At 36.6% G+C, this 18,321-nt stretch overlaps 2 protein-coding genes across 3 annotated transcripts in view; both read right to left on the bottom strand.

Annotated features, from left to right (window-relative positions):
• Nucleotides 1–183: 183 nt before the first annotated feature.
• LOC136841417 (uncharacterized) lies at nucleotides 184–7,034 on the bottom strand. Of its 2 annotated transcripts, XM_067108342.1 has the most exons (4): nucleotides 6,844–7,034; nucleotides 3,027–3,080; nucleotides 1,609–1,898; nucleotides 184–1,229 (listed from the first exon to the last, which is right to left on the bottom strand). In XM_067108342.1, exons 1-4 carry the CDS (start codon nucleotides 6,856–6,858, stop codon nucleotides 323–325), a joined length of 1,266 nt encoding a protein of 421 aa, XP_066964443.1. In that variant the 5' UTR covers nucleotides 6,859–7,034; the 3' UTR covers nucleotides 184–322. The 2 variants fall into 2 exon arrangements, with proteins under 2 accessions (XP_066964443.1, XP_066964444.1); XM_067108343.1 differs by lacking the exon at nucleotides 3,027–3,080 and having other exon boundaries at nucleotides 6,844–6,979.
• Nucleotides 7,035–7,539: 505 nt separating this feature from the next.
• LOC136841423 (uncharacterized) overlaps nucleotides 7,540–18,321 on the bottom strand; it is a 91,454-nt gene continuing 80,672 nt past the window's right edge. Inside the window, 14 exon segments of the mRNA XM_067108350.1 lie at nucleotides 7,540–8,203; nucleotides 9,246–9,278; nucleotides 9,280–9,385; nucleotides 10,103–10,339; nucleotides 10,814–10,924; nucleotides 11,559–11,743; nucleotides 11,947–12,117; nucleotides 12,633–12,714; nucleotides 13,099–13,202; nucleotides 13,799–13,889; nucleotides 14,472–14,582; nucleotides 14,997–15,127; nucleotides 15,889–15,957; nucleotides 17,094–17,304. Of these exon segments, the coding sequence (XP_066964451.1) occupies nucleotides 7,757–8,203; nucleotides 9,246–9,278; nucleotides 9,280–9,385; nucleotides 10,103–10,339; nucleotides 10,814–10,924; nucleotides 11,559–11,743; nucleotides 11,947–12,117; nucleotides 12,633–12,714; nucleotides 13,099–13,202; nucleotides 13,799–13,889; nucleotides 14,472–14,582; nucleotides 14,997–15,127; nucleotides 15,889–15,957; nucleotides 17,094–17,304 (2,089 nt within the window). The 3' untranslated portion in view covers nucleotides 7,540–7,756.

Below are 18,321 nucleotides of genomic sequence, written 5' to 3' on the forward strand. Positions count from 1 at the left end.
TAAGACAGCATTTTGCTTTTATCATAAAAGTGAAACGAACAGTTTAAATATCACTACAGTGGTAAGAGATAATGCTAATTTGTATGAAGTCAAATTTCAAACTGATAAATTTTGATCTAATTTTTCCACTTGCCTACAATAAGTACCTGTATCAATTCCATCGAGGTAAAGACAACATACTGAAAAAGTTAATTAGTTTATTTACATGTGTACAATATTTACGATCTTAACTTTCAGCTTCTTAAAAAATTCACACAGTACCTTTGGTACCTCACAAGGATTCTGAAAGCCACTACTTACTTCTGTGGAGTGAGGATAAATTCTAATTACTGGGAGAACCATAGCCTGGATTACTGGGAGAACCATAGCCTGGATTACTGGGAGAACCATAGCCTGGATGTACTGGATGTATTGTTTCAGTCACCAAAATTGGATCTGGCATGTGTGTACTCTCAGTCATTACAGCACTGGTATGAGGATCTGGGAACTCACTTGATGTAAGTTCACTTGTTTCTGTCGAGACTAACGTCGTTGTAGTTGTAGTGTCAGTGTCAGTCATTGTAGTTGTAGTGTCAGTCATTGTAGTTGTAGTTTCAGTCATTGTAGTTGTAGTGTCAGTGTTAAGTTGGCAAGTGGTCACCAACACTTGAACAGTTGAGGTGACCACCACTGTTGGTGAGCCATCGTTCCCAAACACAGGAGTAGGTTTTGGGAAGCCAGGAAATGCGAAGAACGGATTCATCACCTGAAAATTGGGCATTCCCCACTGAAAAGGGTTTTTGTTACCCTGGAAAAAGTTTCCTCCCGAGCCCTGCTGAAACGGCTGTTTCAGGTTCTGAAAGAAGCCAGGCCCACCAGGCCCAGATCCCTGGTTAAATTTGTTGGAGGCACCTTGGAAGAAATTGGTACCGGGGCCTGGTTGATAAGGGTTTCCGTAAACCTGGGTGTAAGTGATGCCTTCTGCATCCTGTGCAGTCTGACTCGCAGAAACCTGTGGATTCGGAGTGTCGGAAGTCTGATTTTGCTTCCTTCTAAACAAGGATGAGAGTCCACTCCCAATGGTTTCTTTAGTTGCTCTGAATTTTTTGAAGCAGCATGCACTTAATCTCTGCAAACATGTGGTGCTGCAAGGTACCATGTCTGACGAGTGGCCATTGATCGTGGAAAGACTTCTACAGATGCCCTTGCACTTCACATATTTCTTTAAACACTTCTTACACAAGAAAAACCTGAAAAAAAGGTTTTATACAAATTTTAGTACAAGTCTTATTAGTGGATTTAAAAGTCCATAACTGAACCCTTCTAACAAATAAGTCAATTTGTCAGTCTTCACAACTAGGAACAGAATACAGGAAGATGCAAAAAACCAATGCATAATTAAAAGAACCCTCAGCAAAAAATATACACCATGTAACAAAATGTCTCTTCCTGTAAGTTTATTAAGCACAAAAAGTTATAATTACTGCACTTGTGTTACACTAGTCTAGTGATAAGGTTTATAGAAAAATTAATTCTGGCCCAGACCTCTAACTGCCAAAGCTCAAACTCTTGTGGCCATGAAATAAAGATAAAAAAAAAAATACTTCCAGTTGCAATGGCTTAACTTACCGTCCCTCAGCGCCCTCTTCATTTAGAGGCGAATCCATGAGAATATCAGCCATTTCAGCCACCATAAAACTCTGGTAATAATCTGCAGTCACACCCTGATCATCACCCACTTCTAAAGCATCCCAAGATGAGTCTGAGCCCCCTCCATCTTCAATGTTCGCATGGTGATCGTTATCATGCAGGGCATTCCAGCCGTCATCCACAGACACTGTGGCTTCATCGTCATCATCTAGAGTTTCCTTTCCCATGGAGTAACCATGTCCCCTCTCTGCCGCATTCATTTTTACAGACTGGAAAAAAAAAAAATGCAGCTTTTACAAGAGACATCCCTCATACCTCAAATGATTACTGCACATTGTGGGAAAATATCAGGGCAGCACGTATTAGATTAAGGAAGAGCTTACATGTAAGCTATGAACGTAAGAACTTCCAATCAAATTCAACTCTCAGGCACTCCTATTAGTCATTTGAGCTTTTTCTGCTGCACTAAATCTTTGCACGTATTTTTGATACAGTACTGTGCAGTATACCAATTCTTCCTGCTTGCATACCTTTGGCTTTTTGAATGGCAGTTTCACATTCCTGATGGGCAGTTAACCAAATAATCTGGGAAGAATGTGTGCCCTAGTTCCTAGATCCATGTCATCACTGCTCCACTAACCTACAACAATCCTCACACTAGTATATTGCTCAAGATCATTCACAACATTTTACTTTTGTAGAGTTGTCAAAAAGCAGGATAGTTGTGATCCAATCAAGCAAGAGTTTAATTTAAAGGCTACTCTCTTTTACTACAGCTTGCAACTATGTTGATATGTTACCCAAGTTACATTTCTTTCTACTTTAATACATTACAGTACTTTGAGCGACCTTCACTTGTTAAAATGGCAAGGCATAAATTACCCGTTATCTGAGATTTTCCAAATAAACCCAAATTTATCAAAACATTTACTTTCACTGCCTTAACAAAAGACATTCTTTTTGATCGAGTCAGCAACTGTCAAGTCTTATCTTTGTAATCCAGTCTATACGTGAAAAGAAACACTAACTCTTGGCACCTACGCTATTAAAAATGTAACTCAGAACAATACACTGAATAGATCTGTAGCTTTAGAGTTACCATCAAAGGGTTCTGCGTGTATGTTCAACAACGCTCATGCAAAAGTACTCACGTTATAGCCTCATTACAAAAAAAAACAGTGCTGTTCCCTCAGGTACTAACTCTGTCATTATTTGAGTTATACAAACTAGAAATCTCTCCTAGTAGCAAGAGCCTAAAACTTTGGACTTCAGGCCTCAATACTGGAGTTGAAAGTAAATGTCAACCACCTAGGTATCTTTCATAAGTAAAACCTAAAACAACTCCAAAGGGCATTCCTTCCAAGACTTGAGCCTCTACATTCCACTACAGTACTTACAGATTCATCATCCATGCTTGGTTTAGCTGTGGCCATGCCTAAAACTAGTACAACCTGCAATAAGAAAAATTTCCATTACTGTACTTAGTTACAAAACCCTGACAGTCCTCCAGCAAAAACGTCTTTATCCCTGGGTATCTAGTGAAATAATATTCTAAATATAGTATCTTGTACAAAACAATGTGATATCTTAGCTATCCCATAATAGCATCATTCTTGTATAATACTGTGAGGTTCTACCTTGAATATCACGGTGGCCAAGATCATGCCGTTCAGATTCAGGACCCTCTAGGCAACATACAAAATGCTTTAGAGTACCTTCAGAAAATGGCTGACCACATGAAGTCATACATTGCAAAACTACAATTCCTCAGGTTCGCTTATCACATTACCATGAAGTCAAGCACGTAATTTGAGAATTACCTTAATGGAATTTAAAGTTTCTATAACGTTGTCACTGAAATTCAACTGTTCTTTCAAAACCTTAAATTCCATTTGTAGCCTTGTCACCTATATAAAGGCATTTCTTTACAACTTATGTGCACTACACCCAAAAGTTTCACTGAAAATGCTTACTCGAAAGTTTATTTTAGCTACTAAATGTTTAGCAATTACTACTCCTGTTGACAGTTCATTACCAAAAAATACCTTTCATAGATTAGAATTCTTCCAACCAATGAGACTTTTCCAGTGATGAAGGATGGCTAACAGTGAAGAACAATTTCAAATGTGTAGCACAAATGGAAGAACAAATTTAAAATGCCTAATTAGCTAAACCTGAAGAGACACTGCATTTAAATTATTTATGGACATTCGGGTCTTTATGAGACAAAAAGCAATACTAAATTACTGGTACTGTATTTATAGAAACCTGAAGGACTCACTTTGTAGGTCCTACGATTTTATCTACAGTATTGTCACTTGACCCATGAATTTGAAATTAATGGATCTCCTGATGTTTTTTCTGCTATACTTAACTAGGCAAGATTTCATTATCATCTTTACACAAAAAAACAAGGTGGTTTCCAAGCTCCTCCATGGAAAACTTTTCCAAAATTACTTTTGAGATTGTTATTACAGTATGATGACACTGAGGTACTTCAACTTACACTATATAACCCGTTCCAGTAAAGCAAATAATTTTTTAACTGCATACTGTACTTATAAGCCATCTTTTGGCAGGTCAATAAATTAGATAAAATTATTTCACCTCAATGGTCAGCCCCCTTATTACTAACACATCTGGTTCCTTATGACATTCTGTCCACTCTTGAAAAGTTGAAAACTATGCTCAACCCTAAGAAATTAGCTGGGGCAGACCATCCAGAACGTAACGAGGACATACCAAAAACCACAGCAGTGGCATATGCCACCCAAATTACTTAGTAAAGCTGCTTACTGCACAAGAAACTTCATCATTCCAGAAACAATGGGAACATTTAATTTGGACGAGGCACCAAATTAAAAAGCTGTCAACAGACATTCTCACCAAACTCAGCTAATCACAAAGTTGCAGCTATACTTTGGATTAATAGTCTCCAGTCATGCATAACTGTCCCTCCATTAACTGAAAAGCGGCAGAAGGTATCAATAAAGGGCAGGCTTGGCGTAGCGGACTGACCGTGGTCTTTATATCGCTAGAAAGTCTTTAGATGGATATGCAGCCGAACAGGCGCGTGAAGATCAAGCTCAACTGTTAGAAGTCACTCCAGTATCCAGGGAAAAAAAATATTTGCTAAACACTACCCCAACACTTAAGTGTATAACTGTTAGCCTATTTATCAAATTAAGACTTGCATACATAAATCCCATTAGCAATTAAATGGCAATTGGCAAGATAAAAGGATAAACTTTCACGATAAATTACGGAGGATTTTCATAGCAACAAAGTTGCCTCAACACGCATTCAATTCACGTGAGCGGGCGTCCAACTCTCTATGCACACGTAGTTATAAACAATATTTTAGCTGACACTAAATCCTTAGCTTAGCCTGTCAGGCCCCCAAAATACAGTATATCCAATGACAAGGTTTTCACCAGTTTTCGTTGTATTTGAGCAACTACCTGCGTATAATACAGCCAAAAAAAAAAAAGACTAGTTAAAGATGGTTCACAAATTAAATACTTAAATGGTTTGAGAGATAATTAGTTGCCCTAAAACTGTATAAACTTCTCCCACTTATGTATATACTAAAAATAAGCCCCTTTACATCAAAGATTGAAAATGTAGTGTCTCAAAACTGAAAAATGTGAGTGCTTTGACAGTGTACATTTCATAATGGAATAGCTTGTCTCTGATGACAGAGTGAATTTGAATATGAATTTCACCTTAGCTCTTTACAGGTGCCTGATCCATGTCGGGCAGTGTGCTGCTGCATAAAAGAACCACTACAGGCAAACTAGTTACTATATTTAGAACTTACTTACACTTAACAGCTATAAATACTTAGGTCTAATATTTTTAATCTTAGTAAGGATGTAAATATGGGGGACCTTTAATAAGGTTTGGGATTTATTAGGTCTTAAAACTGGTGAAGCCTGGGTTTTTGGGTGGGGGGAATACTAAAAAGTTAACAGATCTAGTTTAACCTTCTTAAGCTTACACTGAGACATTCTACCACAGGCCAAATCTAGGAGGATGTAGCTCCCATGATTAAACTCATTAGCCTAGCCTAAGACTGAGATTTTTATCCAACCATGAGGCTCAACACCATCTACAGAAGTTTAATACTAATTTTGGTCATTCAGGATAATTTACAGCCCTAAGTATATTAAAACATTATAATGCACATTCTGTTAAAATATTACTGATAATGCATGTCAGAACATCACACCACATTTTACTAAACTGTACTGCTAAAGAGCAACTCAAAATGGATAAATGAGTCAAGAGGGGACAATGGAGTAAGATATCCTTCAAAAGCAAAGCCAGAACTATCAAGTTCTAAAGCAAGGTTCTCACAGAAGCTATTAAATCAAACAAGCATCCCATTTTCACCATCTTATAGGTTAAAAGTAAACCTAAAGCCATGTCTCATTAATTTGCTATTACATCACCAAACCTCACAGTTTAGGAGCTTTACGGTAAAAAATTAAGAGGGTAGGGAGAGACATGGGAATCCTAACCTAGCCACATCCCAAATCCTTTGTTATGGGATTAGAAGAGCCAATATGCAACCATTTGAAAATGAGACAAAAACTTTTAAAGTACTAAATATGGTGCCATGTTTCCTGCATCCTACACAAGATTTATCCCACCGAAAAGTTTCAGCAATTGATCAAGTACCCTTGCTAATCATGATCAGCTTCCAAAAATAAATCACAGTAAATGGATATTAACTATGAATTACAAGCTATAGAGGTTCCAGTAGTAAATTTTGAAATTGAAATGGGTATGCCAAAGACATCTACAGTTAAATTTTAATGCCAAAGCAACTTAAGATTTAGCCTTTTACCAATTATCTGACGTCAAGGCCATTAAAATCTCATGGCACTGGATGGGGGGAATATTGGACTGAATTAAAAATCAGACGCCTATGCCTAATAACTTACTGAACTCTTCTGAAACCTAAATTTTAGGCCAAAATCATGAAAATCAAGTCCTTAAAATAAGGATTCCTGTTACCACATTTAAACAACCTTTAGAATAGCCTAAAAAAGCTGGGTAGAGCAATTCATAATAAATACAGTCCCAGCACACGTAACCTAATCTAAAGCTGCTACCAGTACAACAATCCAGAGATCACATGATCTGAAGAAATTTACAATTGTATACTAAACACAATACAAACCAAAATAACCAATTTAGAACACTCACCATAAAACAATTCATTTTCACTATCTCCCCAATAAGTACACTTAAAACAATAAAACTACAAAAATTTGAGATCGAAAACACGGGTGTATTGCCCTCGACTGACTGAAGCAATGTCTTGACACTTGAGAATAACTTTCTGCCAAGGATCTTCAAGCACCAGGGAGCAGAAGTGTCATCTAGTGACCACCTGAATCACTAGAGTTTTCCTTCTTAATTTTTCGAGTAATTTTTTTTTATTTTGAATATATTGGTGAATATCAGTTATTACCATAACTCACTAAATGTCTTTGTGGGTGACAAATAGCTCCATAACGATAACGAAAATTTATTCATTTGCAAGAATCTTCAAATAAGCAAGCTAGAATCCCATTCAACCTTTTTGCTAGATAATACATATTAATAATGATCAATAAGCAATTTATCCAGATTAAAAAGAAAGTTTCAGTTGTACTACTGTCATATATTACTCTGTATGAAGCAGACCAATGCAAGAAGCAAATAAACATGAACATATTGCAATTTTTTTTCTTGTCGACTTACATGACACATGAGTACAGTACCAACGAAGACATGATTGTCTGCAGTAATACTTATGAAATGTTTTTTCTATTAAATATTTATATATATTTAAGTAAAAATAACACTGTTTATTTTGGGAATTGAAACATTACCGTTTCAGGAAATAAAAAGCAGTGGGAAGTCTTTATATATTTATATTATTGATAGAATATTTTACAATATAATGACTATGATATGAATCAAAAGCATCACAACGCACACAAACACACCACACTAATGTACACACGTGAACACTATGAAAAAAATGTACATCTGACGTGCGAAACAAAACACTCACGAATCTCCATTCTTGTTCGTTTGGCAATTGTTACTAAAAACAGATGACTAAAGGAGACTATCTATATAGATAGGTAACAACCGGGTAAACTATAGATACAGTCAAGATCACAGAATGTAATAAAACGCCGCCGTGGGCGGTATGAGCGCTAAGGGCTCCTCCTCCGCTAGTCTCACTATCTGAGTCCTCGCCCTCGCCACCTGAGCCCCCTCCAGGGGCCGAGTCTCCCCCCTCGCCGTTGGCTCCTAGGGCCTCCTCCCCGTTCTCCTCTTCTTCTTCCTCTTCGGGTTCTATCACGCTCGCCGTTTCTATGTAGTTGTTCACGCACTCCTCCAGCAGCTTCAGGGGGCCTGCGCAGTGCAGGACGACGCTGTGGAAGGCCTTGATGTTGAACAGTTTCCCGAGGACGTTCTCGGCCTTCTGACGTAGCTGCTTGATTTTGATCTCGCCGATTTTGTAGGAGCAGGCTTGCCCCGGCCATGTTATGTAGCGGTTGACCTGGATCTGTTGAACAGATAATGGAATCCATTTGTAATTTATTTCTCTAATCTATTGTACTAACAGATCGTGGATATTAAAAATACAATGACAGAAGGGTACAATCACAAGGTAACATGTACAGTGCAGACCAAGTACAATCACAAGGCAATCTGTGCAGCGTAGACCGAGTTGTACAATTCTCAGCTCTTGTCGATAAATAATACTAAATCTTTCAAGACTTCTTGACGCAATACTAAACAGCACTGAATTTAATGTTTTTTTTTTATTACAGCCAGAAAAAATGCTTTAAAAATCACAAAGTTCTCAGGAACGTTGACCACTAACATTACCCTTCTAACATTCAAATAAATATTACCAATAACATTTGCTTGATAGTTCTTAAATTTATGACAAGCATTTTCAGAAAGCGTCATGGACAAGTGCTCATAAGATTTGTATAAAAAAAAAAAAGCATAAAAGAGCATGGGGAAAGTGGAGAGTTAAATCAATCTTAGTGGAGCTTCAATAAGCTAATTAGATATGAAATAAATTAATTCTCTACATCATCAAATTTGTGTTTAAACTAATAACAGCGAGGATAATTTAATTCTGACTAATAATAATACTACTACTAATACTATCACTACAATTAATGACGAGAATCATATGACTGTGAATAGAATAGGAACCTATGAGATCATTCAGTTCTGAAAATGAAATTGACAGTAAAAATGTTTGAAAGGTGTAACGGGAGGAAAACATCGCAGGTGCACTATGAAGCAATTGTTAGGAGATGGCTGACGAAAGTAAGACGGGGTAAACAATATGAAAGGGGTTGCAGCTAGTGGCCTATGAGAGGGACGCTCCCAAGAACCACTTGAGGAGCACTACGGGATATATATGACTGTGATAACGAACGAGAGCTTTGCAGAACTAGCCATAACTGAAACGTACTTAATTGCCAAAATAACCCCCTATTCTGCTGCGGATTCTGAAAAACTCCTTTAATGTTACTCAAGCTGAGAACGAACGAGATAAACACACACATCTCGTTCGCGTGACTCACATTGATGGCTTCCTCCGTCATGGCCGTGTTTTCCTAAGAGGTACTCCTTGGCCTGAGCTCTGGACCACCCGAGGGCGTGGATTCCAGTATCCACGACTAGTCTGCTCGCCCGTAGGAGTTCGAAGGAGTGGCGCCCGAGTCTGAGGGGGGAGAGGGGATGTGAATTTATGTTGGTTAGGGTTGAATAGTGAATGTTTGGGGTAGCAGAACCTCGAAATCTTTTTCTTTATTTTTTTGAAAGGAGATCTTTTAAAAGGCGAAACCTCATGATATAATTTTTTTTATACAGAAGTCTTTTAAAATAGAAAACCTCCAAAACTTCAATCATTTGTTTCTTTTTAATAGATGTATTTTAAAAGACAAAACATCAAATATCTCATTGTTATTAGTAGAGAGCTTCTGAGAGATGGAATCTCAAAAATCTCATTCATTTCTCGAAAAAAAGGTTCCTGTTATTTTTAATGAAGTCTGGAGAAAAGGTAGTTTTTGCTTGTTTATTGGAAACAACTAACCTTTTTTTTATTTACAGAGGATAAACTAAGGAAAATGAGTAGTTTATCTGCTTGCAAGGTTTCAAGCAACACTTATGGCAATGCTAAAAAATAAATGTTTAATACCTGAAGTCTTATAAAAGGTATATTATATATACTGTTGACTTTTTGAAAGAGCACAGACTAACCAACTGTGAGCCTAAAATCAAACACTGACATAGACCAAATTACTGATACAAATAAATAACTACTGTAAACGACAAAGAGAATCTTAAAATATGTGCACTGCAATCTTTCACGCGTGCCAACTGTAGGCAACGACAGTCTGTCCCTAATACTAACATTCAGAGCAAAACCTTTCCTTACCTCTGGTAGGGATCTTCGTACAGTCCTAATTCTTGCCCTAGATACTCCGAGTAGAGTCCCCAGCCCTCCAGGAACGCCGTGTGGAGAGGGAACTTGGCGGGGATCTCCTCCTTCCCGGAGAAATCGACGTATTTCCGGAAGTCCGGCGTCGACGGGTTCATTCTCATGTAGGTGGAGTGCAGGTGGTGGCCCGGGATGGTCTCGTGCAGCGAGAGGGCCATCACTTCGTACTTCTTGCTGCAAGAAGAAGAAGAAGAAGAAGAATGGTGGTTAGTGAAAGTGTTTAAAAGAATATGGGAAAATGAGAGCCAATGGGAGATTGTCAAGCAAACTAGATCGTTGTCAAACTAGTTAATATCAAGCCAGTTACAATTTTTGGGGTTTATTTATTTATACATTAATTAATTAACTTGTTTATTTAATATTTCATTTATTTTATCAGTCAAATCTCTGTTATTGTCAGCAGGTAACTTAGCCAGACGCTTAACATAGGTCTAGCTGACCAGTGTCACATCGTAAGGAACACCCAATCCGCTGAGCCATTATTGTCTGAGCTTCAGTTCATAACCAACTCATTCCAAGCACAGTTCCAATCCTTTCTTTAAATGTTACACGGAAGAACTCAGTCCAGATTCAGAATAAGGCAATGTTCATCAGACCAGTTTCTGTCTTCTGTGCATTGTCTGAAAAAGGACAAAGAGCCGAACTTACTGCTGATCGTATATGTAGGTATTCAAGTAGAAGGTCCCAGGGCGCGTGCCGTCCATTGAGGGATCACTGTAGGATGCGTAGATAGCGTTGGGATTGTCCTTTCCCTCTACCCTGCAGAGAGAAACAATACTAAAATCAGAATCACTTCGTGTAAAAATACAAATATAGAACTGTAGCATCAATCCTGTTTGATACAGGTACCAGAAATCATGAAAGGACATTAAAGTCTTATTTTTGTATTAAAGTCTTATTTTTGTATTTTTACATGAGTTCATGTAAAAATACAAAAATATGACGGTAATACCAGCTCGTTTTAAACAAGTGACATAAACAATAAAACTGTCTTAAAGTCTTATTTTTTTGTATTTTTAAAGGATTTATCTCACGTAAAAATACAAATATGTAACTGTGGCACCAATCTTGAATTATTTCATATAAAAATACAGACATATAACTGCAACATCAAACCTGGCTTCTACAAGTAACAATTCATGAAAGGGCCTTAACCAGTTTTATTTTTTTAGTTCTGACATGAATTATTTCATGTAAAAATACAAACATATGACTGTAACATTAATCCTGTTTGATCCAAGGACCAGAAATCATATAACAATCTTAACCAATCTTAAACCTTATTCAGTTCTCTAGACTAAAGATATAACATAGGCCTAATCTTCAAGGTGATTAATCAAGATTAGAGACGAAACATAGGATTATCCCTCAAAGCGACTAAGCCAATACTCACGTGACATTAATATCGGGTATCTCGGCGAAGAGCGTGTGGATGACGGGGTAGATTTTGCTATAGACAGCCGTTCTGTACGTGTCCAGAAGCTCTTCTTTGCTGTTGAAGTTTTGACTTGGGTCGCTCTTTGCAATTCTGCTGATTTCTCCCAAACTCTTGCCCTCCATCCCTAGGTCGATTGCAGTCTGGTAATAATAATAATAATAATAATAATAATAATAATAATAATAATAATAATAATAATAATAATAATAATAATAATAAAGAAGTAACACAGGGTAATCGGGAAACAGCAAGAAGAGACCACTCATCAGGAAAGAAACAATAACCTCACAAATAAATAAATAGATTTGAGAGCCAAGAGGAGAATAATTATTGACCAGCCCACCTTGGCAACCTCTTCGGTTATGCGGGCAACTTCGCTGATTCCCAAATTGTGGATCTCTTGAGGAGTCAGCTGAGTGGACGTGTGGAATTTCAGACAGGCCTGGTAGAATTCCTCCCCTCCCTCCAGAGACGAGACGCCGATTTCGTTCCGCGTGCCTGCGAGGTATTCCTCCTGCGGGAGAAGGAACGAGAGGAATAGTGTACCATGTAGGGTAAAGAAAGTAAGTTCACAGAATTCTAGACCTATTTTATTGCAGGTTCGTTTATACGGGTTATGTAAGCGTTCATGGGTGTAAGTATGCAATGCGTATTGGCCTATTCTTATCGTGAGGGTGACTTTACCTGTATAAAATCCCTAATAAGATGATGAAAGTTATTTTCAGAACCGTAGGCATACTGTATCAGTGATACAAAGAAAGTTATTTCCAGAATCCTAAGCCTATTTCATCGCAGGGTCATTTATACAGGTTACGTACGTGTTCATGAGTGTATGCAATACATATTGGTCTATACTTATCGTGATGGGGAACTTACCTATATCAAATCCCTAATGAGATAAAGAAAGTTATCTTTCAGAATTCTAGACCTGTTGTACAACTGGCTCATTTTATACAGGTTAAGTACGCGTTCATCAGTTTTACGTTTGCAATATGTATTGGTCTATGCTTATCGTGATGGGGAACTTACCTGTATAAAATCCCTAATTTTTTTGAACGAAGGCAGAAGGTCCTGTTGAATCCTTTTCTCCGCTTGCTCTCTTAGCGCCGACCTGGTGACAAAAAAAAAAAAAAGAGCATCAGTCAACACATATTCACAGTCCGGGAGCCAGAAATCTTTAATGATGCAGATTCTAAACTTCTACTTTTCTCGGTTAAATATAAAATATTACTCCATTTTTCATTGTGTTCATCGAGATATATTGCTTGTCTTTTATTTCTTCCAAGTGAGGAAAGACTCCTGTAAACAGCTGCGTCAGAAAACAGCAAATCTGAGATGAATAAATGCTAATGTTTGCGTAGGTCTAACTGCACTCTCCTAATTGCCGAGACAGCTTTGAGAATCATTGCTACATTTACATTTGTTCCACGTTTTTTAAGAGTGATTGTTACCTTCACCTTTGTTCCCTCCTTTTGAGAATCGTTGTTATTTTTACCTTTGTTCTCTGGAGATCGTGGCCGGAGTGTGAACGAACGGCCTGTAGAAGACAGAATCCTCCACGGGACCCCCAAGGTCGTCAAGCTGTTGTATCACACCCACCTGTGACAGAGAGAGAGAGAGAGAGAGAGAGAGAGAGAGCAAAATTTAAAAAAATGTTGCCACAATCTTTCATTGTTTATTTTTGCTTTTTTTTGTTAGCGTTCAAGAATGCTGAACCGATACATTTTAAGAAACGAGGTTCCGATTGGTCTGCTGAGCTAGACCTAGTGATTGGGTTTTGGTAGTTTTTTTATAAGCTGATATTAGTTATCGAAAGTGAACCAACCATTCCAATACTTTAAACCATGATTTAATTAATTTTGCCCATTACCAAGAGCTGTCATGAAGCATTAGATATTATTATGCATTATAAAAAAACATTGGGTTTATGCAGTATTATCAACATAGAACATGGCTCGACGTAAGTAGTAAATGAATATTATATATATATATATATATATATATATATATATATGTTATATTAGCCTAGAGTTTTAAGTTCATCAATAAAATTCTGTATATAGGTTCAGGCCTTACCACCACATAAGACTAAACTCTATCACGAGGCTAGGTGACTATCCCCTTCTATAATAATATAGGCCTAAGCTCCTTCTATAAGAGCCAAAATTCAATACAATTCGACATCTGTGACTTACCATGGACCAGTTAGATGGCATAAGGCCACTCTCCAAATTCCCTTTCATCAAGTCGAGAATTTCTTGGGCTTGTCTTGGGAACTCACCGTATCTGGGAACAAAAAAGGGATTTTTTGTTTTATTTTTCTTTCCTTTACAGTATATAGATTGGTTGACATAGATTCATACCTGGCGTCACTCGGTAGTGGACATGACTGCTGTTTAAATTTACTTTAAAAGACTTTTCACTAGATGTGGTTTGAGCTAGGCCTATACTGTACAGTGTACATTTAATGGGAATATGTTATGTACACTATATTCATTGGACATTTGTTATACATGCTATATTTATAGACGAAAATAAATATACTATATTTATAGACAGCACTTAACACTGCCTCCATAACAAAAAGCTTAACCCAAAAAGTGTAAAGAGGATTGAAATTACTATAGTACTATGCATTAGTATACTGTCCGGATCTCTCTCTCTCTCTCTCTCTCTCTCTCTCTCTCTCTCTCTCTCTCTCTCTCTCTCTCTCTCCTGCCAGAATTGCATAGTCTTACCTAGAAAGAAACTTATGATAATCTTTACTCTGACTCCAAACCATTTCCTCTCTCTCTCTCTCTCTCTCTCTCTCTCTCTCTCTCTCTCTCTCTCTCTCTCTCTCTCTCTGCCAATATTGCATAGTCTTACCTAGAAAGCAACTTCTGATAATCGTTGTAAGATTCTAGAACCATCTCTTTCTCCACCATTTGCTTAAATCTGAGCTGAGGACCTCCTAAGAAGGTTATGGGCGTGAAATACCTAAAAAAAAAAGAAGAGGAATTAAGTCATATATATGTATATATACACATATATGTGTATGTATATATGTATATTGATCCGTGGACCTCTGCGAGGTTTGAATTCAAATTCCAGTGGAGGGGTTTAAACCCACCTAGGCCAATAAGATTGAAGTTCTGGTAACAAAATAAAAAAATAGAATAAAATAGCGTTTATAATAGTAAATGCAAATATAAAATTCTAATAATAAAAATAAGAATAAAAATAAAATAGCAGGCCTAAAAATAATGAGAATAACGGTAATTTTAAAGAAATACTGAAAACTGAATATACATTCTGTAAAAAAAAATTTGAAGAAACAAATTTAAACTAAGTCTTATTTTAAGCACTTAAAATCATCGAAACATGGAATGATAAATTTAAAACAGTCCTTACTTGAGGTAATTAAAATTATCGATGTAAGTCTTAAGTTCCTCCTTGAGAATCTTGAGGTTGATGAGATCGTCTTCGGAGAGGGAGTCTGCCTCTATCGCCTCGGAGCGCTGCAGAAATTCCTCGCATTTGCTCTGCAGGAATTAGATAGATCAGGGTTGCGTATTTAAGAGTGGAGAAAATGAGGGGAATTATTATCTTGAAGGGAATTGCATAATTTAAATAACGATGGGTAGGTTGTGAAGTGAAATCGAACTATGGAAATACGTTGTATGGAACATGTTTACTTAAATCAGGGTTCCGTATTAGATAAAACCGAAGACAATTAAGAGGGAAATAAAATTAAATCAGGGTTACGTATCAGATAAAACTGAGAACAACATAAGGGAAACGAGATTAAATCAGGGTTACGTCAGATACTACTGAAGACAACTTGAGAATAATGAAAACTAACTAAAAGGAAGATGAATTAAATCAGGATTACGTATCAGATACTACTGAAGACAAGTACCAGGGAAATAAAATTAAATCAGGGTTCCGTATCAGATCTCACCGAAGGCAATTAAAAGGGGAAAAAATTAAATCAGGATTACGTATCAGATAATACCGAAGACAAGTGCCAGGGAAATAAAATTAAATCAGGGTCGCGTATCGGATATCACCGAAGACGACTACGAGGAAACAAAATGAAATCAGGGTTGCGCAGCAGATAAATTGAATAAAACAATATAAAAACAAAATTAAATCACGGTTACACACGAAATAAAACCCAAGACAACCACGGGACCAATATTCTATGAACAGAGGAAGAACGTCAACAAACCAAGTCCAATTTCCGCCCTAAACAAACGCCTGACGTATGACGAACAAAAACAAACAGCGTGGCTCAACGTACCCTCCTTTCTTCGAAGTGTTCGTTGTTCAGACTGTCCAACCTCCCGGCCGTGTTGTCGTTTATGCCAACCTGGAAATGAGGCGCGAAGTAAGTTGAATTATATAGTTTACATACTTGATTCCAGCTGCTTTAAACAAGTGTTTTTTTTTTATTAGGTTAAAGGATTGATTTATTAATGTAAATTAGGTTCAAATAGTCTCTGGTTATTGTAGAAAAGGGTTATAATATTCATTTGCAAGCATATAATTAACCCAATAATAAGAATGTGTATATATATATATATATATATATATATATATATATATATATATATATATATATATATATATATATATAATATATAATCTACACACACGTATATAAACAGCAGGCAAAATTCTTTAAACTAATCACATTAATTTAACCTGTTCACAACTGCTGAGAACTTACAAAATTAATTACAAATATTTATATAAATACGTCGATTTCACTACAAGAACTTCATACATACATACATAAACGCATACATACACAAATACATGCATACATTCTGAATGAATTTGATAGAAATAATCAACACAAAATCATGCGTGGAACAGAAATAAATAAACTTCTGCCTTTCAACTGATAGACCTGGGATCGATCCCGATGTGGGTAAAAAATTTAAATACATCAAAAAAAAAACTTCACCAAAAGAAATTATCACAGAAATAGATAAACTTCTGCCTTCCAACTGAAAGCCCCGGGATCGATCCGGATGCGGGTAAAAAATTTAAATACATAAAAAAAAAATTCACCACAAGAAATTGCCACAGAAATAAATAAACTTCTGCCGTCCAACTGAAAGCCCTGGGTCAAAAAAATTTAAATACATAAAAAAAAACTTCACCAAAAGAAAGTATCACAGAAATAGATAAACTTCTGCCTTCCAACTGAAAACCCTGGGATCGATCCCGATGTGGGTTAAAAATTTAAATACATAAAAAAAAACTTCACCACAAGAAATTACCACAGAAATAAATAAACTTCTACCTTCCAACTGAAAGCCCTGGGATCGATCCCGATGTTGGTCAAAAATTCAAACACATAAAAAAAAAAAAACTTCACCAAAAGAAATTACCACAGAAATAAATAAACTTCTGCCTTCCAACTGAAAGCCCCGGGATCGATCCCGATGTGAGTCAGAAATTTAAATAAAAAAAAATTCACCAAAATGGCTGCCGAACCTGAGTAGCGAATTGAGGGAAATCCTGAGTCTTCCAGTGCCAGAAGTCCTGCATCAGTGCCAGGAGGTCGGGGGGCGGCGCAGCGTGGGCGAGGGCGTGGTTGGAAGGGGCGGGGTACACGCCCCTGATGCCCAGACCGCAGGCGACGCCTAGCAGGAAGCACACGAGATAAGTCTTCATCTTCAGGTGGTGGATGGAATGGTGGCTGGTCCTGTGAGGGAATGATAATAATAATAATAATAATAATAATAATAATAATAATAATAATAATAATAATAATAATAATAATAATAATAATATCAGGGTTGTTGACGTTCTCTTAATACGGTATGTTGTCTGAATAATAATAATAATATTAATAATAATAATAATAATAATAATAATAATAATGATTCAGTGTGATATTAATATCGATAATAATATTATCATGTTAACTGGCCTTTTCTTTATACAATAAAATGTCTAAATAATAATAATAATAATAATAATAATAATAATAATAATAATAATAATAGTGTAACATCAATTCTGATAATATTATCAGGTTAGTTCACCTTCTCTTTATATAATATATTATCTAAATAATAATAATAATAATAATAATAATAATAATAATAATAATTATTATTATTATTATTATTATTATTATTATTATTATTATTATTATTATTTTCGGAGTAGTTGGGTATGTGTGTTGTCAAGGGCGCCTGGTGCCAACATGTGCTTTCCGGTGCCAAGTTTGGCGCCAATCGGTTTCGAGAATTTTTTTTTTAAAAGCCAGTAGGAAAGAATTCCTCTTATTTTAACGAAATCCATAATTATCTTCATTTTCTGGATTTATAAAGCTTCAAGGTTTCAGTCTCCTGTTTTCATAAGACTGAAGTCATGAATAAAATATGAAAAATAAAAAAAAAAATTATTCTAGTAAAAAATAAACACATTTATCGTGAATACTATAAACGTTTTCTTAAACCGATCTGGTGTTTACGAGTCCACAGCTTCGGCGAACGTTCCACAACGTTCCCCTCTGGTGTTGTTTCCCCTCGTTTGATAAAACAACACGATTTACCGGCGTTTGAAACGGATAAACAACCGCAAAATATTATCCTCCTAGAGATTAAAAATACGGCTGACGAGATTCACTGACTTCGAATGCACAAACATAAACAAACAGCCGGGTGAGCCTCGTCCTTTCAACACGGCCGTCGTGTAAATAGTGTCACTATTT

This window comes from Macrobrachium rosenbergii, chromosome 9, assembly GCF_040412425.1.
Source record: "Macrobrachium rosenbergii isolate ZJJX-2024 chromosome 9, ASM4041242v1, whole genome shotgun sequence".
NCBI lineage: Eukaryota > Metazoa > Arthropoda > Malacostraca > Decapoda > Palaemonidae > Macrobrachium > Macrobrachium rosenbergii.

Excerpts from the sequence above, each read along its gene's own strand:
- LOC136841417 (XM_067108342.1), bottom strand. Across the intron at positions 1,899-3,026 it reads CAAGCATGGATGATGAATCT|TCTGTAAAAATGAATGCGGC; the intron begins GTAAGTACTGTA and ends TTTTTTTTCCAG. Across the intron at positions 1,230-1,608 it reads GAAGAGGGCGCTGAGGGACG|GTTTTTCTTGTGTAAGAAGT; the intron begins GTAAGTTAAGCC and ends CCTTTTTTTCAG.